The 24,954-nt window shown below is 37.9% G+C and overlaps 2 protein-coding genes across 2 annotated transcripts; both read right to left on the reverse strand.

Annotated features, from left to right (window-relative positions):
• Positions 1-8,583: 8,583 nt before the first annotated feature.
• Positions 8,584-11,682, reverse strand: LOC310999238 (uncharacterized protein; the record flags this gene model as incomplete). Its single annotated transcript, XM_083989562.1, has 5 exons — positions 11,486-11,682; positions 11,004-11,106; positions 9,044-9,075; positions 8,871-8,914; positions 8,584-8,715 (listed from the first exon to the last, which is right to left on the reverse strand). Exons 1-5 carry the CDS (start codon positions 11,568-11,570, stop codon positions 8,584-8,586), a joined length of 396 nt encoding a protein of 131 aa, XP_083845688.1. The 5' UTR covers positions 11,571-11,682.
• A 6,496-nt stretch (positions 11,683-18,178) lies between these two features.
• Positions 18,179-19,750, reverse strand: LOC310999240 (cell adhesion molecule CEACAM6-like; the record flags this gene model as incomplete). Its single annotated transcript, XM_083989564.1, has 5 exons — positions 18,179-18,258; positions 18,366-18,614; positions 18,720-18,995; positions 19,281-19,610; positions 19,705-19,750. The coding sequence occupies 5 exons, from the start codon at positions 19,748-19,750 to the stop codon at positions 18,185-18,187; spliced, it is 975 nt and encodes a 324-aa protein (XP_083845690.1). The 3' UTR covers positions 18,179-18,184.
• Between the last annotated feature and the right edge of the window lie 5,204 nt (positions 19,751-24,954).

The raw sequence follows: 24,954 nt of genomic DNA on the forward strand, positions 1-24,954 counted from the left end.
TGGTTGTTGGTTTAGTTCTCTTGGGTTTATTTTTTTTTTTTAGAATTACAAAAATACAATACAATACCACCAACCACCACTGCACATATTAAATAGGTCAGATCAGTTTTATGCATGTATTCACACTGAATGCATGACACATGAACGATTACTGCAGCATACAATTCCCTTTAGTTTCCTCTAAATCAAACATGTCCAATTAGTATTGTGTGGTCTGCTGCTTTGTTTTCTGTTTCTGTGCTTTGTACCAGCAGAAGCAAATCCAAGTATGTTCAACAGTCTCGTCAGGATCATCTTTTCATTTACTTCATAGAGAGATGTAAGATCTACCCCAGATATGATCATATGTGACATCGTTATCATGTGCTGCATTAGCATTTTCTGCAGGTCACTGACTCATCAGTTGTCTCTGTGTTTATTCATTCTGTTGCCCAATCAGTTCCCAATACTCCTGAATTAGCAACTCACAACCTACTGAAGAAGAGTGTGGTTCTATGGTTACTTATAGTTTTTGAACAGTAGTTTCAAAAACCCTCTCTGTTTGGTGCATTCATGGAAATACTGATGTACGAGATTTGCCAGTCCTTCCACAGTTTGACCTCCTGACAACAGAGATTAGTGTCATTCTTTTCAGGTGCTAATTCTCAGCTCTCCAAAGTCAGAGTTCCCTATAACCTGAAAACATCAATATTTTTTGTTTACTCTTTTTTCCCCCACCTAAAACAGAAAGATTGTGGCACAAATTGTTGTTCTAACTTCTATGCAGCCATGGTGTTACCAGCTGCCTTTTCCCCTGTGACCGAGGCTTCAGGAAATCATCTGAGATTGACTCAAACTGCAGTAGATGCCAGTGCAGCAACGAGGACAGAGATCCCTGATCCATATTCAGCAGTAATACAAAGGTTGCACGCTAACATGCAAAACCACCAATACAGCCCTTTACAAATCCCTTGAAAAATGCAGGCATTGTTGTTTAGGCTAGTATTGCATTGCTGTGTAAAATTATGCATTTTGCAGTGAAGCTGATTTCTCGACCCCATTGTGTTCCAGATAGTGAATGATAACATTGTTTGCACATATTATACCGTTTCCCTGAACGATGGGCGTCAGCAGAAGCAGCCCTGGATTTGGTATGTTTCTTTTTTCTCTGTTTACTTCTGCTTTTGTGTCCAGGATGCTGACAAGACAACACAAACAGAAACATACCAGCTTGTTTCACTATCGCTGTGGGGAGACACCCATATACATAATGTATTCCCCAGCCCCTATACCACCACAACGAAATCAAAGTTAAACCTTGTTGTAACCTGAACCTGAAAATCAAGTCTTGTCCTTCAAAAAAGAGTATCTATACACAGGGACAAGTTCTTTTGTCCTTATGGTGACACGAGCTTCACAAAAGTCCACATACACCCATATATATACACACACAGTCATAGGACACTTCTGGGGACCTTGAATGGAGTCATATTTATGTTCTGTGGATTTCCCCTAAGAATAATCACTCCTCACCCTAAACCTGAACTTTACATTGACCCAAAAATTAGCTTTCTGCCTGATATAACTGGGATTTTTAGTCTGAAGTTTGTCCTCAGAGGTACAGTAGCCTAACTCACATGCACTCCAACAAAAATGCACTCATACTTCACAACTAAATTTCCCCCGTTGTCTAAGAATTAAGGCTGGTTGTTTTTGTTGTTTTCATAATTGTTCTCAGAGTCTCTTTTTCTTGTTGTCTTTGGTTTGTTCTGTATGTGAATTCACAAAACTTAAGAAGTGACAGCACCATATAGCTATCAAGTTGCTATCAACAGCTTTAAACCATTGGCTGAAAGCATTTGTTATCTGCAGAGCATTATTGTGGAGGGTCAAGAGACGGGTACAATCCCTGACTCTAGTGTGAATATTAAAGGGAAGGGAGGGTCACAAAACAAATTCAGACGGGGTGTCTGAGTGGTCACTCAACAAAACAAACCTTTTCATTTACTTTGTGTTCTTTTCTTTGATATTTTTTCATATTTCTATACTAGTGCTAAATGGATTATTAAAACTGATGATGAATATTATGATTAAATTGTTGTTATTATTCCTATTGAGGAGCGAGAGGTTCTATAGTGTGCTTGTGGGTGGAGGGTGGGCAGTGGGAGGCTTTGGGATGAAGGTGCAATGATGTTCTTCAGAGAGATCGCCCAGTTGTTCAAACCTATAGACACACAAAACTTCTTTTGGAATAAAAATATTGAAACAGTCAGTAGTAACACGTGTCTTTGATTTTCAAGTGGAAAATACCCTAAAACTGCACAGTTTGACGTGTAGTTTGACATATTTTTCATAATCTAATTAAAACAGGGAGGGGATCAAGCAAGGGATCAAAGCCCATGGAGTCAAAGAGGTAACGTGATGATTAATGTGATCAGGAAATAAGAAATAAAGATGAAGCTCTGATGGAGAAATTTAAATTACATTTCAAACACATGTCTTCACTGTGCACTTTACCATAGTTTTCTTGAATTACTGATTGTGAACACAACTAATATCAAAGCACAATAAACAGAAATGAATCAACCGACGAGTTAGTATTTTTACACACCTAAAATATATTTTCTGCTGACAACACAGACTTGGGTTGCGACAAGATTTCTTAGGCTCTGATTTTCAATAAAAATGAATAAAACACAGCAAAATGGAGACAAACAAACAAACCAAAAAAAAAAAAAAAGCTAAGACAGTTTTACCCAGAAGACAACTGATGGTTATAACAGCAACTCTGCAAACCAGGTCACCTTTTGTTGGTCTAATAAAGAATTTAATGAGGATTGTGACACTATCATGGCACAGACACAACAACGGAATAAGCACTCACTCCACTACATCATGATGTCATTCTTGTTTGTTTCAAGCTGCGGAAGGTAGATTTGAGGAATTAGACAGAATTGTGAGAGAACAAGCTCTTGAGTAACTTTTCGCCAGCTCTGTTGTTGAAAATGTATCTTGGTTGCTAAAATTAGGTTCCGCAGTCAAAATCTAATATTTGTTGCCAGTTTGTTTGAAGCTAAATATGAATTAATAAGATAAATTTAATAATAAATGTAATCAAAAAAACAAATCTGTCACCCAACAACCTCAAACAATACAGTACATTAATTAGTCAATAAACTGGTTGACACATTCATCCATTATGGCATTGTGTATTTGACTCGACCACATAATCTGCATCTGACAATAGTTTGGGTAACATGAGCTAAAAAGTACAACCAAAAGTATCAAATCATCAGCATCAAATTTGTAGATCATTATTCTAGATCTGTAAGAGCAACTGACAGAGCAAGGAAGTAAAAGTCAAAGTATTGAGAGTTTGACTGATGATCTGTTGGTGCTGTTCTTTCATTAAATTATTTGACAATAAGAAAAATAGAGGGCAACACTAGCTTTGGACAATAATATGAATTATTGACAGCTGACAGGATGTGATGAGCTGAATTTTTATCAATTTATTTTAGAAAAACATTCTGTATCTTTTTTTAACCACTTGACTGCACATCTCTCTCTTTTTTGTGTCGCCAGTGGTTAACCATCATCTTGGAGCGTATGTTACATCTTGATCATGGATGGTCTCTGTGAGGGTGTACAGTAGCATCTCTGAGTGGTTTGCACTTGGCGCCAGAGTAGATCAGGCCATGCGAGGCAGAGGAGACTCTGTTTCATAATCCACAGTTGTTATCATCAAGTTGTTTGGCTGCATTGTGCATCAGGACAACAACCATCAAACTAACCAATGTCTTTCATCGACAATTTAAAGCTGTAACCTCAAACTGACTCTGTGCTCACCTCCTCTCTTTCAGTCACACAACACTGGACCAGGTGTATCTGGAAGAGAGAGTAGCTTTAGTAGAGGGAACTGAAACAAACACAGGTTGAATTAATAAAATGGAAATGTTCAGAAATAAACAGGGGACAAATTTTTTCTCTCACCAGTGCAAACACGGTGCTTGTCTGAGGAATCACGTCTGAGTAAAATAAATGCCATCATTAGTTTATGGAACATGATTACATGTTTTCAGTGGAGGATTTTCTCCCGATTCATGCCCTCTATATAGTTAAGCATATACTTTTATAAACCAATAAATTATGAATAAAAGAAGAGCACAATCCGGCATCTGCAGTGATACTGAAGAGGATAAAGTTTTCATTTTTGATCAAACATGTTCAATAAACGCATGATAAATGATCAAATCTTCTCACTGTTGTGACAGGAGTCTGCTGTTGGACAGCTCATCTACTTCTACACAAATAACAAATCTGATACACACACACACACTCACTTAGGATAGCTAGACACACCTTATTCTGGTGATAATGACATAAACTGTAGCTGCCATGGTCACTATAATCAGCACAATGGCTGTCAACCTTGGTACTGTAGTATGTGCATCAGCTCTGCATGTTCTCGGAGATGAAACAGATGTTACGTTTAGTGATGTGATGTCAAAATTATATATAAGCTCACATTGATATCACCCCGGAAATTCAATGATAAATTCTGACGCTGTATTTGTGAAGAATGAATATAGATTAAATGGTAAAGACAGATTTAATAGACATTACAGGTGTAACATTTTGGCGGGCGTTACAGCCCCCTTAGGGACACCGTAGTCTCCCACCAGATTGAAGTGTGTATCCCAAGATGGTGGAATAAACAATACAAGCAGATAAATAGTGTCAATTACAGTTTATTATAAGTTCAGTTAAGCCAGTGGACAAGATAGAAATATTACAATTGGGGCATTCTCATTTTGAATTTTGTTAGAAAGAAAGTTTGGTCTTACCAGGCAAAATGAGATAAATCAACTACTGTACAGGCTGTGGACAAAATACAGATACAAATAAAGTGAACTTTCTTGTTGTAAATTAAAAACTTGAGACTATAACTAAATAAATGAGATATAAGACAGCATGAGCTTATTCAGTCCCAGTGTCACTTGTTGACCAAACTGATTTTAGTAGGTTATGTAATTTGTTTGTTTGTGTTCCTTGTTTTTCATCACATGAAGTAAGATCAAGGTTCCTTTTTCCCCCAACTGTCACAAACAAGTGAATTGGTTAGGCAACCAAATAGAAAAAAAATGCAAAAAACAAAAAACATACCATGCTGCAGTAGAACAGCGACCTCATGTGGTCAAAAGGTGATAATGTAGAGACACCTTTGAGCTGTTGAACACATGCCCTCTAGTAGAATAGTGTTGATTGACCAAACTGCTGCATGATTATACGCTAATATGCTAAAAAGCACTGATTGAGTAATTTTGTTGAGATATTGACTCAACTTTGATAAAAACAAACAAACAGACAAAAAACAAAACAAAACTATTAGCATCTCCTGATCGGTTCTCAAACCTTTTACTGTACAAAGTTTGAGGCAGTCTTACAGGTGTAATTAAGACTAATTCACTGGGATGTTTTAATACTCAGTTTGTAGTGAAAAAAATAATAAATCATAATAATACTGCACCAACAAATAGAGACATTTAAATCTGATAACTACCTTCTGAAAATAAAAAGGCCAATGGCCACAGCTATACTGTAGTAACACAGCAGAGAGGGGGTGGGGGGCTATTCTGTGTGGCTGAGTTATTTGGGCTATTGACCGCTGCACTGGGGTTTGAACAAAACAAACATTTTCCATATGGAGCATATGGAGCTCACACTTTGGGAAGTTGGTGATTTCTCACTATTTTCTCTAATTTCATGGATTAAAAATATATGCAAAATAATTAGAATATGTTTTAGTTGCAGCCTTAATGATCCTTTCACATGACTCTCAGTGGTCATGGTGACAAAAATTATGTGTCAACGTTTTCTTAGAAGCTGCTGTCTTATCAACATTCAAACAAATCTCTTATGGTCACCATATCCAATAATGAAATGAAGGGAGAAGGAACTGCACTCTGGCCTGCACACAGAGTGTACATTGTAAAAGCTTGTTTTAGCTCCATGTGTGGTACTGCACATCAAAATGTTTTGAACAACCCAAATGTGATCCTTATTTTTAATCAAGGAAATGCAAGCTCAGCAAGGTGCAGACTAGTAAGCTCTTCTCTAAATGAGCCATGTTTAAATCTCCAACTGTTCCCAGCTATCTCACCTTCATCAGGATGGTGTTTCCTTTACCCTCAATTATGGGTGGAGTTCATTTCCTTAAGATTTCGTACAACAGCTCTAGTGGAACGGACTGTACTGTCTGAAAAGCAGAACATCACAGGAAAGAGAGAAAACCAAGATTTTATAAATCTAGTGGCAATGGAACATTTAACTAGTGGTGAAAATGTATGCACCAGATGATATGCTCACATAAGCAGAAGCAGCAACACTTCTCTTTTGTTGGACATCAGGGTATAAGGAAGTTGTATGCATGTGGTGCTGAAAGTAAATTTGTAAAATGTTGATGTAAGTGCAACACAGCTTTTATCCCCACGTGTCTGTGAGTTAAAATTAGTCAAGCGTGTCGCATTGAACTGTACTGCTGTGTCCACTTCACCCTGTTTACTGTTTGGCATTTACACAACAACTAACAAGAGCAAAGAGACACTAAGCAAACACAAACCGATGTAGGAGGACTGTAAAACAATGCAAAGTGACCGTCCCTGTCTGCTCTGAGGAGATATTTCTGTAGACCGTTCTGAGTCTTCAAGCTCCTGATTTTAGTGTCAATATTTGCCTGTGTAAAGGTAGTGATATATTTACTCCTGGCAGTAAATATATTGATAGCTTTTCTCAAATGCTGCATATGTTTGTAGGGTCTCTTCATTCTCCAGTCAGTTCCACATCCAGTGCTGTCTCTACTTTATAAATGAGATATTTTCTAAGTGTCACCATGGTGTGCCCTCTGAGTGACCTTTTCTTTCTTGATTTAATTTTGATATTACATCCTTGCATTTTACTTTAGTCTGTTTTTCTTGTTAAGTCAGATTTGTGTATTAAATACCTTCTTTGCACCACCAGCCTTCATGGCTGTCTGCATTTGGGTCCAATGCGCTCCAAAGGCAACAACTTTTTTAATGCAAAAAAGTGTCTCTTCTGTGCGTCTGCTTTTTGAGTGAAACATTTCCTGCACTTTTTTCTTTTTTAATCTTGCTCCTGAGTAAGGCGATATGTAGATATGGAAAGCCTGTCACACTGCACTCCCATGAAGCAGCATTTATCATATCTTTCTCATCTATTTCCTGCCATGACAGAAGTTTGTGTGAGAGTGACAAGGAACTGCTGATTGATAAGTTCTCGGAACATGCAAATCTTTATTAAGCAACCAACAAAGCAACCAACAGCCAACAAAGTTACATTCTTTAGAAAAGGTTGAGGTAATACAAAGAATTGTGTCACTTCTGTCTACAGGACTGGTAATTTATATCACAGTGATTTATAAACACATTTCAAAAAGCACCTAGACTTTTTGCGCCCCAATCCCATCACATGAAAAAAAAACAAGATAATTTTAAGGCTTTCAAATGTTTAGACAGCAAAGAGCTGATTAAGTTTTCACATGTACTGACAACACGGTAAAGGTGACAGATAATATCTCACACCCACAAAATGTCACTGCCGGAAAATACAGTTTCAAAACCTCTCAAGCTATTTTTCAAACTGTATATTTTCTCACCCTCACCCTCCTCACGTGAGGCGTGCTTAGTCGGACTGCAGCACCCACATTCACATGACTGTGACATAAACCCTTTTTTACCATACAAACATTTACATCAGCACTGACATGCCATACTGGTTCAAACTTAGTTCTCCATTTGTGCAACTTCCCACTTCCTTGTCTTTCTATCTCTGTGCTTTAATGGCTACCGAAGGAGGAAGAGGAACTCTGTGGGATGCAATCTCTGACAGCACGTGGAGTAGGATTGTGAGGGCAGACACACTGAAATGCAGCCTCAAGTTTGAAAGACAAAACTAGTTTGAAAGTTTTTTTTGTTGTTGTTGTTATGTTTACAGATTGTAGTGGAAATCAGTGCAGTTCAAGTGTTTTTTTTCCCCCAGACCTTTCATCCTTCAACCTCACCAATTCAAAAGGTGACTTTAGTTTATAAACACTTTATAACTAAATTCTAACCCAAACCTTCCTAACTTTACTTACAAGACTAAAAACATTCCCATCATCCCATCATCCATCCAGCTGCTAATATTCAGTTTTACATGCCATCCACCACAGTGAATGGTAAGCATTATACCTGCTTAACATCACAGCTTCAGAGCCAGCATGGCCATATACTGTACACCTAGTCTTGTTATATAACGGCTACACTGTATAAAACGATTCTAACTGCTAACAAAAGCTCTGGTAAATCTGTTAAAACTGTTATGTCTCTTATGTTGTTGTGAGGCTATACAGTATGTGAAACACACATCCGGTTTGCACAGACCAATTTAAATAAAGAAACAAAAAATAATGTGAGAAAGTAAAAAGAAGGTGCAGGTGATCTAACTGATATATGTCTGAATATACTGATTTTACAAAACATTACCACATTAAATGCAATTTGCATACAGCAGCTTTAAAAGCCTTTAAAAGTCTCTTTTTCATTCTCATGTTGGGGGCTGACCCACAACAACCTTGGCGTATGTAACATCAGCATACATGGTGTCTGTGTGTTCATTATTTGACGAGGGAGTCACATCTCTGAATGGTTTGAACTTGACATCAGAGTAGACCACATCCTGTGAGTAAGAGAGATAGAGAGAGAGAGAACTGAAATGTAGTGACACACTTGTTTATTTGTATCATCATCCCGTTGCTATCCTAAAACAACAATCATCTCTCCTTCTTATCTCGCTTTAAACTTAAATTCTAACCAGCTCACCTGATCTCTTACAGTAATAGATGGCCTGGACGCATCCGTCGGCGTACCCCTTGTATCTGGGACAGAGAGACTTTATTCAAGGCAACTGAACACCAACAAAAGATTTAAAGTATGTTTTATAAAAGATTAAACAGACTGTAGTGGAAAAGCATGTAGATGTAAGGGTGAAGATGTTCTGTTCTCACCTATGAAGATGTGTCTGACTGAAGAATCATGCCTGAGTCAAGGAATCAAAAGTTCTGCAATTAGTTTTTCTTGCCAGGAATTAACTCACAGGTTTTTGGAACTTAAGGCTAAAACTGATTATTCTTTTAATTACTGATACATAAATCTGCTGATTCTGACTGATCAATTGTTAAGTCTATTAGATATTTAAAAAAAACAATCTTTTGTCTTGTTTTGTTCAATTCAATGTCCATATTCAGAAATATTATAAAATGGTGTAAAACAAAGAAGACAGCAACATTTCTATCTCAATTTAAGAAGCTGCACAGACAACTGACAAAAGTTTTAAAAACACTTGTTAATTTTCTGAAGAACAACTAATCAGTAAATTAAAGCAGAAGTAAGCGATCCGGTCGTTTTGGCTAACTTCTTGTCAGCAGATGGAGTTAGCAGTCCCCACCCTCGTCCCTACGTCACCACATTCACGCGCATCCCTTGGCTGCACACACAGAGAGGACCGCCCGTTTATGCCGTTCTCTCTCCTCATTGGATAAAGGTTGTAGGATACAAGGAAAGTTTTCTCCTCGGCTTACAGCAGAGCAGAGTGACTGACAGACCCGTGTTTCAGACCAAACACTCTATGTAAGTGATTGCCGTCGGAAGATATAACTATTTAAGACTTATATTAAAGCAGAAGTGAGTGATATATTTGTGTTAATATAAGTCTTAAATAGTTATATCTTCCGACAGCAATCACTTACATAGAGTGTTTGGTCTGAATCACGGGTCTGTCAGTCACTCTGCTCTGCTCTGAGCCGAAGAGAAAACATTTATCGTATCCTACAGTTTTTATCCAATGAGGAGAGAGAACGGCATGCAGGGCTGTGTGTGCAGCCAAGGAACGCCGTGAATGTGGCGACGTAGGGACGACGACTGTTATGGTGCGTTCAAGGAAACTCGTTTTTTTCCGACCTGTGAAGTCGTACCAGTTCGATCTGGTACATAGACTGTACAAAAAGACGTACCGGTACGATTTCACGGGTCGGAAGTTACGAGTGGCCGTTATAGTGACTTTCACCGGTAAAACAGGTCGGAAAAACACGAGTGGGTTGCCTGGAACGCTACAAAGTCGTAAGTTGTGACTTGAAGCTGTAATTTATGATTTCAAAAGCCTGCCTGGAACGCAGCATTAGCGAAAACGACCGGATCACTCACTTCTGCTTTAAAGCAGAAGTAAGCGATATTTTTGTGTTAATATAAGTCTTAAATAGTTATATCTTCCGACAGCAATCACTTACATAGAGTGTTTGGACCGAAACACGGTTCTCTCGGTCCCTCTGCTCTGCTCTGAGCCGAACTGGAACGCAGCATTAGCCAAAACGACCGGATCGCTTACTTCTGCTTTAACACAAACATTCCGCTTACTTCTGCTTTAACTAATCAATTCACCTCTACGAGACATGGATGAATTGGACTATTAATTCAAAACATGTTTGCAACGATGGAGAGTAAAAAATCTTGGTCAAATCTATGAATATAGAATTTAGTGACAAGATATTTAATTCAGAAAAATATTTGAATAAAATAAAAACAAATAAAGAAAAAAAATTATATGACCAACAACAACAAAAAACATTATGTGTAGTTTTGCACATGGCTTGTGGCCATGTGGTCTGTTCTCTTTTCCTTTTACTACAGTTTTTCCTGTACTGTAACTGGTCACCCATTGGTCTCTATATATGTATAAATATAGATACAGGAACTCTATATACAGGAGTATATATAGATATAGACCGATGGGTGACCACAAAATCCAATAACCATAACCGTCAACATGAATAACTTATTATGTATTAAAGAATGATTAATGCTGATATATTACTGACATCTTATGATGTAAGAGTCTTGATTACGGGAAGATGTTTCTTTTTACGGCTTGTGCGAGTACTCCTACACAAAATACACATCTGAGACACATACCTTCTGATAAAGATCAAGTAAACAATGGCTGCCATGATCCCAACCAACAGAATGACAGCAATCACTATAGCAGAAACCTCCCCTGGTGATAACGGCATCTGTTCTGGGAATAGAAACATGACTGTGTCAATCATATGAAAGTATTTTTTGAGCTCTTGCAGTTATTTGAGACCAGTAACAGATTAATAGTGTTTTCATTTTGTACAATAAAGTATGGGTAAGAACAGTCCAGTATATAAGGCATCTATTGTTCCCACTTAATTACCTTGTTACTCTAAATTGATCAGTGATGGAGAGAGTGAGGTTAAACTAGTAACTAATAGTAACTAATAATCTAATCTAATATGAAACGTCTCCCCAATTTTAAGTCATTATATGGCAACATGGAATTTCTCATCAGCTTTTTGCTTAGTGGTCGGGCATCAAGTCTACACTTTAATTATTTACAGCAGCAGTTTGTGTAAAACACTTTATATACTCACCTCGAATAACAAGATTAGTTGTTCCCTCAAAAGCACCAAGAGGGAAGGTTGTCACGCTGCACATGTAGGACCCAGCATCTGTCATTTCAACACCTTTAATGATCAGTGATTGTTCATCAGGTGCCACTCTCTCCTTCAGAGGAGAGTCAGGAATATTTTCTCCATGCAGGCTATTAACAACAATGATGGTGATTGGCTCTCCGTGTGGTTGCAGGAGTTTCCACTGACTCTGTGTAATATTGACATTTTGTGATCCTTGGATGAATTCACATGGCAGGGTAACATCTTGTCCGATATATCCAGTCACTTCAGGCAAGAAGTTCAGGTGCTGAGCCTCTTGAACTAGAAAAAAAATGACATGAAGGGCGGTTTGGTTAAAATCTTATTTCACTATTTTACTGTCTCAACCAACTGTGCGGGTCAATTAAGGCAGAATTTTAACAACTGAAGTTAAACAAAAGTGATCCTAATGGTTTCAAATCATTTTAAAAATTACCCACCTCCAATTATTCTACATGAACATGTACAAATCTGCATTGTATTCAAATAAATAAATAAATAAATAAAATCAAGTAGAAGTAGGCTACAGTAAAAGTTTGAAACACTCTTACTCTTACCTGGTAGTAGTACTGTGATGAAAATCAACTTCAGCAGCATGAAAGGTGAATTGCTGCAAGCTTTCATTGTGAACAACTACAACTGGTGGAGAAAATAAAAATAGAACCTTATAATACAGTAGGCTACAATAAAATAGTCCTCAATTTAGGAGGTTAGGTACATTAGGCTACTGTTAGACTACTGTGAGTCACATTAATTTAAAACAGCAACTAGCATAAAGTGACAGCTTTAGAAACTATCACCATTTTTGTAGCTGCAAGCTATCAGCTTTCACATCAACATGCAGGAAACTTACAGAGCAACACGATTCACACTCTCTGTGCTCCAGCTGCCGAAAACACTGAAAGACAACACGCGAGAAGCAATGTCTCAAGATTTGTGACGCTGTGTCTCACGGACAGAAAAAAAAAATACAAATCTGAACAGGAACAGTCTGGAGTTGTCAACACGCAATCTGCAACAACAGCAATGCAACACCAGTGACTGATACACTACTGATAAAAAACAGTGCTGAGTTGTGAGTCCACATACCTGAACATCCACACATAAAACAAAGAAAAAAAGAAAATACATCAACATTAGAGGTGTGTAGCTACGTAGCTCCACGTGTGTGTGACTCAACACATGAATTAAACTGTCCACCACAGCAGGACAGAGAAGGAGGCGTCCATGTTTGAGGCTTTAACCAGGAATGAAACTCTGTCCAAACTCTTTGAGGGTCACTTCTCTCCTCAGTGTTGGAGTGTGATTCATCAACCCGCATTAGTTCTCAGTGCTCTCTTCTTGTGGCCGGTTTACCAAGCAGGGTAACAGTGACATCGTGTGGTCAAATTATAGTACTGTCTATTACACGTGCTGAAACCTGTGCCTTTTCTGAATCACGCTCAATCACGCTCTCAGATCATATCAGTTGGGTGTTGAAAGTAGGCTGTCGCAAAGCGGAAATTAAAGAACAAAAGAAGACTATTGCATGCCAGATATTTCTGTGTCGTTTGTGAGTGATGACAAACTACAAACACAAACATGACTTGAATGAGATTAAATAAAAAATGCTACAAATGAGTCCAAATGAGCCTTAAAATGAAAACGTAGGCTAATGTTTAATCTGATGTTCTTCTGTTAATACATGTACTGTAATGCTTGGAATATACAGTTGTATGTGCTATAAATGTAAATGGGGGCGGGACTAGATAAGCTTTTGCTTCTCCCGCTTTCCCTTTCGGCCATGTGCATTGTATTATTGAACTAAGATGAAGTGTGATGATGATGATTTAAATTGACATGCCCGAAATAAATAAATTGATTGATTGATTGAATGTAGCACTTGAACAAGTCTGAGAATTATGCTTCATTATTTACAAGTGCATAGTAGTCATTATGTCAGATAATAATGTAGTCTCTGAAAAAAAAAGTGGAAATTGTAATGATAATGTCATATTAGAAGTTCACTTTTGTAGATAGTAGGCTGATTGATTGAACATTTGATTTTTCATTTCAACATCCTCATAAATAGGAGAATCAGTGAGTTTGAGTATGTGAAGATAACAAAAAGAGAGAAAGAGAACAGGGTTACAATTTACAAATGTCCTATATGCATCAAATGGAAGGGGAAATTATAGCCTCTGTAAATGTGTGCTAATCCACAATCTCTTTGATTTATTTGGAAAATCCTATTATTGATAATATTTTTAATCAGATCTTGAGAAGTGATTCCTTCTCTGACAAAATGAGAGTAAAACAGTGCTCAACTTTCTTTGCTCTGTGGGTGGTGGTTTGTGGATGTGCTTCATGGTTGACTTTCACATCACTTTCTGTGTCTGCACCCGCAGGGGTTTAAGGGGGGTCAAATTATGATAGATGTTGTATAAAAACTTTGTTTGTAATATGAAACTCACTTATGTAAATCATGATGAAATGGAGGTGAAAGACCCAAGGCTGCAACAAACATGATGGTAACAGCTGTTCAGGCCCCTGCAGAGGATAGGGAGAACGTGGTCTGGATTAACATATGACATTTTTATTTTAACATCGACTTTTTCTTACTTGTACTTGCACTAGTGAGGCATGGTGATTGTGTGTGCTTGCTTGCCTCTTCACTCATTTAATTTATTCCAGTGACTGATTCTTCTTCAGATGTGTTTGGAATAATCCTTATTTATGGTTTCACCTGACAGTGTTTATCGTCATTATGCTGTGTGGGTTCATTCATCTGTACTGAATTTTAATGTGGGCATTAATATCTTACCCTCAGATTCAGGATTATTGATTTTTAATTTCCATCATGACTGAGAAGATACGTTTCAACAGCTACTTTATTTTGATGTATGTGGCTGCAGCATGTTGATTCTTTAGATAGCTGCAGTTCCCTGTGTTATTGCAGTTTGCTCCGTTTCCACAGTATCCAGCTTCATGTAGACCCACATTCACATATGCAATAACTCAGTTTCACACATTTATTACCATCTGGTGTAGACTGTCAGTCAAAAGAGCTCAGCTCACTTCAGCTGACAGTGTTAGTTGAGATTCTGGATGATACCACTGTTGAAGAAACAAAAGAGCATACAGCAGAACAGGGCATTCATTTAAGGCCTCGCACCAGTGACTACATGTCAAACCTCCTGAGGGAAACTGAATCTCAGAAAAGTGATGTATGATTATCTCCACCAATCAGAGTCACCGGCTAAATTAGTCCCAGGTGTTCAACAGGCTAATCAAGCTTTGCCTGTTTCAGTTGGTCAATCTCAGCTTGTTGCCTGCATCTAAATTACCGGTCTATAAGGCAAGTCAGGAAAATGCATGTAAAATGTTTCCATACAATACTGTTCTGTGTCTTTGTCAAGCGTTAAGAGAGCTAAAAAATGTTTTATTATATTGATTGATTTTCACACACACACACACACACACACACACACACACACACACACACACACACACACACACACACACACACACACACACACACACACACACACACACACACACACACACACACACATCATCATCATCATCAGAAAAAATCTTACAAACATATTAACATCACTGCAATGGCTGGGTGTGTAAAAAAGGGGTCACCCCAAGGAAGCTGCTTAAAGCTCATAACAGGGGGCTCAATTTCTCACAGACACACTTGACACAACAGACATTAAATACAACAACACACTAAAGGACAGACACACAACAGACATTCCCAGCATTCAAATGCAACTTTGTATGTGATTGGAAAAAAAGAAGCAAGTCAAGACACAGCAGTTAGGGGCAGCATTGGAGCACAGGGCAACATGATGAGAGGAAACACAGCACTGGTACACTGAATTACCCACGTGATCAATCAAACATACAATAGTTGTTTCTTAAGATTTTCTTAAAGTTTGAAATACAGTGTGACATTTTTAGAGTGTCATCAAGCTCGTTCCAAATCTGTGGTCCAACACTGAAACTGGTGCATTTTAGCTTTTGCCTTTTTCCTGTGATGAGGTGTTTGTTTCTAGTGCTATAGGTGTGCAGAGGTTGGACTGAGGTCACACAGTTTATGATTGAGTTTATGCACATTGATACATAATCTCAGCATTTTGGAGGTAGTTACTGTATAATCAGTATATGCTTCAAAAGATTAAAGCGATGGAAGAGTGGTCTGGTGGGAGAGTCGGACCATGATAAGGCATGTATGATTTTCTTCTGGAGAATCTCAAAATTTTTAATGTAAGTAGGGAATTTGTTGCACCATATGACATTACAATAATTTATATCAGGGTCAAATAAGGTTTTGTATATAGGGTGAGAAGTGCAGAAAGTGGGATAAAAAGCCTCATCTTGAAAAACAAACCAACATATTTGGACAATTTTTTTAATAGACCATGTTGTTTGAAATTGAGAGATTTGTCGATCAGGATCCCCAGAAATTTTGTGGAGCTAATTCTGTCCGTTTATGTTAGGACAGATGTGATCAGTATCGGTTTGTTTTTTGTTGGGAGGAAACATTATATAATTTGTTTTGCTGATAAGAGACAGTTTATTATTATGTTATTGTTGTTATTATTTATTTATTTTCTCAATAATGTACTGTATGAGTTGAAAATCTCCATGTATGGAACAAATAAAAGTGAAATGTTTAACAGAGAGAAAAGGAGAAAAATACAACAGTGTGGTCAATGGAAACTCATTTTTAGCACTGTTGATCTTCCTGTCATCCAAAAGGGGAAGTCTGAGTTTTACACAACAGCTGCCAGGAAAAAACAGTCACATATACGTAGGTGCTAAAATATTTCACTGCGTTGTCATGGATTTAGGCCTACAGACATTTTAACAAGGCTACAGTAGCCTGTGTCATCATGGCTGGACTGGACCACGTCATAGGTGAGTATGCTGATTTCAGGCCTTTATCTGTTTGCTTCTCTCCTTCTTTCGGTGCTCAAGAATACAGTAAGTGGAATCTGCAGATTCCACTTACTGTATTCTTGAGCACCAGACAACATTGTGTGTCCACAATGCACAGGTTAAAGGAAACCACAACGTGGATTGCACCATGAGAGGTGGTCTCAATGAACCAACTATACAATGAAAAATTATTTACACCAATTCATTTTGAAAGAACAGCAACCGATGAGGAAAGTCCAACTCAGTCATGTGACATATACCTGACCATCATGGAATTATGATCACTCAGTAAATCAATCTCAGATATCGGACTGACGTGTTCCACCTCTCTCGAGAAACCCCCTTTCTACAAATGACCATGACCCTTAAAACCTTCAAGGTTTTGTCTTTATCATTGCTTGTAATATATTTGATGAGCACACAGATTTGTATTTGGTACTGTAGGACATACAGTCTTTTATTTGCCCTCATACATTCACATGTTAGAAATACATAAAAACACGAGATAGAACAATCCTGTAAGCATATCTATAATGTAATGATGGCAGTATACTCTTACATTTTCTGTGGTTATTTCCATATGCATTTACACAAATGTATTTAATTTCAAATCAACGGATTTCTCACAAGCTGGTTGTTCAAAGTCACTTGGTTCACGATAATATTTCATGTAGTAGGTTCTCTGGTTGATCAGGATCTTCAATTGTGAGCAAAACACACCAGCCACAGAGCAATCTGAAAAAAAAAAAACATAAACCAATGAAAATTAAGATAACAATAACAAAGACGAAATGTTAAAACATAATGCAAATATGAGCAGTAAGACATAAAAGTTACCACTTTACAGTTTTTTGCTGACATGCATTGGTCCATACTGAATCTACTTTTTCAAAACTCTTAACACAGTCTGACTCTGCATCACCGCTAAATAGTTAATTAGTTTCTCACAAACAAAACTCTTCACATCAAAATAAGCTCATCTCTTCACAACACTCACTGGCAACAAGTGTCACTCAGGATGCTCTTCTGCAGTTGGCCACATATTTTTTGTCAACATCAGCAAACCAGGTAGAGACTGCAGCAGAGTGGTGGAACGTGACATTATCCCACACAACAAGTGTTGTGTTTCTTAACCTTAGACCTCTCTCCCCTGCTGCAAAAAGTTGATTATGGAGGTCCTCTACCAAGGAAATGAGTCTCTCTGTAGAGTAGGGTTCAATGAGAGGTTTGTACAAAACCAAACCATCATGACAGAAGGCTACATTGTAATGGCTTTCAACTGAAAACTGCACTCAGCTGTGTTTGAAATTATTATTCTTTCATTTTATTGTGAATATTTTGATATGATTTTCTTACGTAAGATTTCAATGTAGCTGCAGCATAAATGCACAACCATCATTCTGTTTGTGTGTAATGTTTTGAAAAATATGAAAAATGAAAAATATGCTGCAAGACTCTGGTGTTTTGTAGGTGGTGGAGTAGTAACTGAGAAAATAGTTAAATGTACTTTGGCGACTGAATACATTGTGAGTGAAAGCAATGAATAGTGATTCACACTTTGCTCCAGATACAGTAGACTTCTGTTTTTGAGACTGTGTGAAGAATTTCGACAGTGTGACTTCAGTTTTGACCATGCAGCCCTGGTTAGCAATTGAAAAAAAAAATACAACAACAACACAGTAAATGGCTGTAGCTCACCTGTTCCTCTTACATTAGCCCTCCTAGAGTCAGTGCACTGACCACCAATGCTGAAAACGACCAGCAGGAAGCAGTGCAGGACGCTTCACAGAGCAAAGAGGACAATAATAGGCATCACTTGAAAGGTCACTTGGCTTCAAGATGACTTATGATATTTAAGAAAATTAAATTCATGCATCACCATTTTTACCTCTTAGATTTAGAACTGTAGAGTTTTCCTGCATGGTCACCATGTTTCTGGCGGTGCAGGTGTAATTCCCTGTGTTTTCTGCCTCCAAACTCTCTATGATATACATAGAGTTATTAACATACGTCTCATTGCTGTTGAACATCCAGCTGAAGTTTGCTGGTGGGACCGAGTCTGCTATGCACTGCAGTATCACCCTCTGGCCAGGTTGGGCTGCTGATGGTCCAGTAATTGATATGTTATATGGTCCAACTGCACAGAGAACAAAGTTTTCAACAATACTACACAAACAATTGTCATTTTACATTCTTTCTTAGTAATATTATTTTTGCAGGGCCTGTAGTGAACAGTACTCACAGTTGACAGTTAGCTTATGGGCTGCGGTCATGGTGCTGACTGGGTTGCTGACTCGACACTGGTAGGTGCCATGGTTGGAGAAGTGAACAGGTCGTATGGACATTGTCCTGTTGTCTGAGGAGAAGCTGAGTCGGCTGCTGGGATGCAGAGGCCAACCATCCTTCATCCAGATTCTGGTGCTGATGGAGCCAGAGGCCTCACAGGTGAGGTTGACAGAGCTTTTATCTTCTATCAGGATGTCTGCAGGGCTGCGGATGGTGGCTCCTGTTATCAGAGCTGGCAGAAAGCAAACAGCATCCATCCACTGAAACCTGATGTAAAATCTTGCACTTTTTTTGTGGTTTTGATCAATTGAAAAAATGCTGCAGGAAACACCATCTCACATTATGTAGATTTTGCTGTGATAATAACTGAACAATCAGTATCATCATTACATTGATATTTATGTCTAAATTACATATAATATAAATAACATCAGTAATTTTATCTGCCAAAAACTTACAGGACATCAGACACAATATTTTGACAATTATTATAACACCACTACCACAGAGCACCCACCATACACATTCAGATTGGTCTTTCCTTGTTTCTGCAGCCCTTTGTCTGCTATGATGGTCACGGTGTACTCCCCACTGTCTTGGAGCACCAGGTTTCTGAGCTCCAGGGCTCCCGTAGCTCGGTCTAATGAGATCCTGCCGTCATATCCATCCCCTGTCACGTTGCTGCTGGTGGAAGTGATGATGTTCCCCCCTTTGAAGTTCCAGCCGACGGAGAGATATGGAGTCTCAGGAGGTAAGAGAGTGGTGGTGAACTTCACTGTGCTTGCCACAGCGCCATTCAAGGGTCCTGGGGGTAAGATACCCTCACCTGCACAAATACCCAAGTAACCTATTGAAGAGATTAAGAGCAGCATTAAAACACTGGAGCTATGATTCCAGTGTGGTCCTAATGTTCACTAAGTGACATCTGAATTTAACCCTACCTGACAGAGTGAGCATCACAGCAGCTCCGAACATCCTCGTGTCCATAGTGAGCAATGACTTATGTTGTCTCAGAGTTGTCTCCAAAACCAAAAACAGAGGGAGACACAGGTGCTCCTGCTCTTTTATTGTCACACACCCACAGCACTGGGCTGACTCGGTAATAAAAAGCACTAACAGTGTTTTTACGATGCCACTGTGTATGTACACACCAAAATGCCTGCAAGCATCTAAGTTCAGTCAGGAGTTGCAATATAGACTCAGATTGAGGGGACTTGTTTTCTTTGTGTCCAAATCCATTTTGCTCTTGATTTCTGACAGAAATAAAAATAATGTCATTTCTGTAAGTCATACCTCCATAGGGATTAGCTTTCAGTACAATTATGAAGGAAAAAGAAACAATTATGTTTTATCAATCAGCAAATAAGAAAAGAAAAATTGCAACTATCTAACGCATAGATCAATGCATCATTTGTTGTTTATAATTAAAGAAATTCACAATCAAATTATGAATGTTTATATATACAGTATGCTGCTGTATTGATGCTGTAGAAACCAACATGATCATAGACAACCTGATTTCATAATATTAACCTTGAAGAGCTAAAAACACACAATATCTCTGATTCAGTTTTGAGTGCTCTTCTGCTTTTCCTTCTTATCATTAAAGCATTTGATCAATGTTTGCTGCGATGTCCCTGAATCAGTTGTGCATTAATTTATCAACAGATGTTTATCCTCAAGCTGGGGTCTCTGGGATGCAGAATGATCACTTATAAGACTCATCACAAGTAAAATAACATTAAAATTGTATTGTATGCATCACAGTAGATGTGTCAATAGAAATGTGTATTACATCATGCACGTGCACAGAGGTCTGAGTCATGGTGGTGGTGGAGTGCTGTGCACCAGGTTTATGAGCTCTCTGGTAAGTGGTTTTGGTCTCTGGTGATTGAGAAGCAGCAGCGAACCATAGCATTCCTCGAGAAGGAGGTTCAAAGACGTCCAGGAGACACTGAGCCTCCTTCACAGACAGTTGGCTTCACTGTCTGAATTTTAAATTGAAGAATCATGAAAAGAAAAGACATTTCTTTCACAGTCTCAATAGGTTTGAATTTATTATTGCTGTTTTCTGCAACTTGAGACCTGCCTTTAAGGATACAGTGACACAACCATCAAATCAGCTGGAACAATGAGGTATTGACAATGTGTCACATGTGACACGTGAATGTACAGTGCAGTGCAGGGGGTGAAACATCAGTCAGGGATGTGTCAACAACATATACAACATGTGTCAGTGTACTCAGCCTTTGCAGTCAGACTGTGGTGGAGTTTATGTTGGCCATTGGGTATTAAGTGATAAATATAGTAGAGCAATCAGTCAGTCAGATTGAATATTGCATTTTGTACAGGTGCTGTTCTGTAAGTGACCCTGCATTTATACTGTGCTGAATTTACAACTTAAGTTCAACAAAGACACAAGTTTAATGTGATATGAAATGCATTCTCCCACATTGAGTCATACTACAAAAGTGTAGTTTTATGAGCTCTGTGGGCTATTTTCAAGGTCTATAAATATGTCACAGTAAATCTACTGTAAGGTAAATGGAGGGCATTGTTTAACAGACAGTTTACACTCCAAACCCTACAAAAACTGGCAACAGTGTGTTTTTTTTAGGACATTATAGAAATATTATTTTATTCTTATACTAACTTTTCACAGCAGAGATGAAGAAATTTGTTTTCTTGCCACAAGTTCTTGCATCATTTCCACATTTTCATTGGTTCAGAGAAAAACATGATAGCTACAGATACATGTTTTAACAAAATTCAAAATCCAAGAAATTATAACTAAGTAGTTTTGACATGTCCAGTTACAAATTTCATAGCAAGTGATGTTTTCTTTCTTTCTGGATACGTTCTTTTTATTTTCTCTCTCTCTTTTTTTGCTGTTAAAACATCTCTCACAACATCTCTCATGTGAAATTAGATGGAAAAAAAACTTGAATACTTGATACTTGCATTGTCTAGTATTACAAAAACAATTTAAGTATCAACAAGATTTCAACCACAAGAGGCTAAGAAATCCCATTTGCCTCCATAGCGTAGCTCTGAGCAGCTTGCCGTTCCGCTCCTCCGTTCTAAAATAGCTTGCACCGACAATTAAAGGTAACAAACCTACTGCTATGACTATAGGGATTATGGCAATGGGCCAATTTGCCAAAATATTGAACTATCCCTTTAAGGGTGTGAAGGGAAGATGGTATAAAGAAAGTGTCCACATGGGGAATAAACATGTGGAGTGGATCATACTCAACCCAAGTTTTTAACCCAAGTAACAATTTCATTGTACTGTATTTATTGCTTCACTTAACTTATTCATTTTTTTCTTTGTTTTTATTTTAACCCTTTCTTCTGGAAAACCTTGGCGACACACATGCACAGGAACTGCATGCCCTCATACAGGCACACAGAGAAAGTCAATGAGAAAAAATGCAAGCGACAGTGAGAGCTGGATTATTTTTTTCAAAGATAAAAAAAAGCAAAATTACACAAACTTCAGATGAACTTGGAAAAACAATCAATGAAACAAACAAACAAACAAAATATATTTTAGCTGATATAAGAAGGACAACATCTTGACTAAAACTTAATTTTGTGACAATGATTTGCCAATGTTGTCTACTGTGTGTCTGATTTTGATGAAAGGTTAAAATACGCTTAGATCTTTCAACTGAGTTGACCTGTAACCTCCACAGAAAGTGGCTACCGCCAGGCCTTATCTGTTGGTTGTTAAATGAGTTAATCTTTTACAGCTGAGAAACGCTAGAAAAGCTTTTGTATCTGAGAAAGACCTCTTTGATAACAAATTACATCACCTGACATTGATGAAACATGACAGCACTAAGTATTGTGTTGACCTAAATGTAAAATTTTAAATGTAGCTATTTCATTTCTTTTTAGTCTGTCTGTGTGCTTCTTATACAGTCTCGTCTACTTTTGATGGTTTATTGGTATTGTGTGTTACCAGTTTTACTCATTTCACTTTCCTTAGATGGGCCTATTGTTTTTTTTTCATAAATTATAATTATGTAACTTGTTTTATATAATTATTATATAATTATAACATGCAGAGAAGCATAAATCAAGCGTAGCGTTAGTTCTGGCAGGCCATGACGTCAAGCTTTAATCAGCACAGCGTAGCTGTCATCACCGGTGCAGATCAGCTGATGGCTCAGCTGACTCCCCGTAGCTGCTTCCTATTGGGGAACTGCATTCAGAGCACGCTATTTAAACTGCTCTAGTCCGACGTCACCTCACTTGCTGCTGCTTCTTCCTCTGCCGGCTTTTTGCAGCCCACCTCCACCCCAGCTCCTCCTGTCATTGTATTCATGTTGGTTGCTCTGTCTGGGTTTCCTTTGCTGCTGCGCTCCCTGCTTATGCCGTTCATGATGGCTCATGAAGGGCAGGGAGGTGCTCTTCCTGCCTCAGGCTTTCCACGCAAGTGCGTGGAAGAGCAGGGGGTCCCAGAACAGTACCATACTGCTAAATAAAACTTGTGCAAGTAAATAAATATTATTTTGACATAGTGGTCCTGACAGAATTATGAATTGATTGCAGGTGTGTAAAAATGTTTTTTTTTGTAGAGGCTGGCTCAAGTGTTCACTTTTGTATGTATATGGATACATTTGAAATTTAGTTGAAAATTCATATCACCAGAGATGGAACATGATTTCATTGCAAAAGTAATCCAGTGGTTACTGAGATATTTCACCCTGGCAAGAGTTTTGGAGAGACTCACAGGTATTATCATGCAACAACATACCAAATATCAGCATGTTAACTATTGAATTTTGCTCACTAAATGCGTAATCATTACAAAGCAAGTGTTCCTATATACATTATTTTAATATTATTTTGGCAAACAACAAGTCCAGTCAGTATGCAGTGTAAGAATATAGTTATAATACTTTATAAACTCCTGTAAATTAAATTGTCTTCAGTGAATCACATCAATAACACTTTGCTTGCTGTCCTTTATGTAGTGGTCATGTTTATTGTTTTTGTAATGAAGAAAAATCAAAGATGTACATTCATGAATATAGGTTTGTTAAAACTGAATCATGGTCCTAGATGGTCCTGACAGGCCGACAATCATCATTAAGTGTGTGTGTGTAAAATGCACACGCTAAGAATGTACTATACGTATATATGGTACTGTACTATTGTTGTCCTGTCAGAATGCAGAATGTCAAAATGGAAAATGTTTGCAGAAAACTTAATAGGTGACAACACAAAAATATCAGGTCTGATAAATCAGTAATTGTGTTGTGGTGATCCTCTGCCTCCAAGTGGCCTCGAAATATCACTGCATTGTGATTCATCAGTCTTTTTGAAAACAACCTAAAGGGAGAAAAGGTGATGGTGAGTCTGCTTTTCTTGAAGAATTTAGTATTGATTTCAGAATCAACTGTTTGCTTGTCCAACTGTTTTCATTAATTGTAAGTTAAGTAATTGTTAGTCTGTAGTAGTTACAGAGCTGTGTCTACCATTTTTAATGAATCAGAATAATGAAATTAAAACCTACCATACAGGAAAGATCACTGAATTCATTTTACATATTCATGTTCTCATATATTTTCTCCTCTTGTTCTGTAAGAAATATTGTTGACGGATTGTCTATGATTGTGATGTATACATATGGTAGTCTGGTGACATTAGATCAAATCACAACTCACCAGTGTCCTCTGGTGGAGGATCTTTGTTATTTCTAAAGGTATTGTAAAAAATATGGCCAGTTACATCTGAGTTATAATTATAACAAATGTGTTTTCTTTAATTCAGTGAAAAAGATTCCTACATACTATAAACATAGGGCTGAGCCCTTACCTTTGCTGCAGATCCATCCCTCCTTGATCTTTAAGTCGATCTATATTGTGCCTGTAAAAGCAGGAAAGCGGAATGCCAAAAAATATTACATTACAAACATGTATTAAACATTTTTGGCACTGATAGAGGTTAAAGCAGATATCAGTGGAATGTTTTTGTTAATATAAGTCCTAAATAGTCCTATTTTCCGTCAGCAATCACTTACATGAAGTATTTCAGCCTAAACACGAGTCTCTCCGTCACTCTGCTCTGCTGTAACCCGAGGAGAAAATTTTCCTTGTGGGATACAAGTGTTATCCAATGAGGAGAGAGAACGGCATGAAGGGCTGTGTGTGCAGCCAAGGGATGCGCGTGAATGTGGT

The sequence above is a fragment of the Trachurus trachurus genome (assembly GCF_905171665.1).
Source record: "Trachurus trachurus genome assembly, chromosome: 16".
Classification (NCBI taxonomy): domain Eukaryota; kingdom Metazoa; phylum Chordata; class Actinopteri; order Carangiformes; family Carangidae; genus Trachurus; species Trachurus trachurus.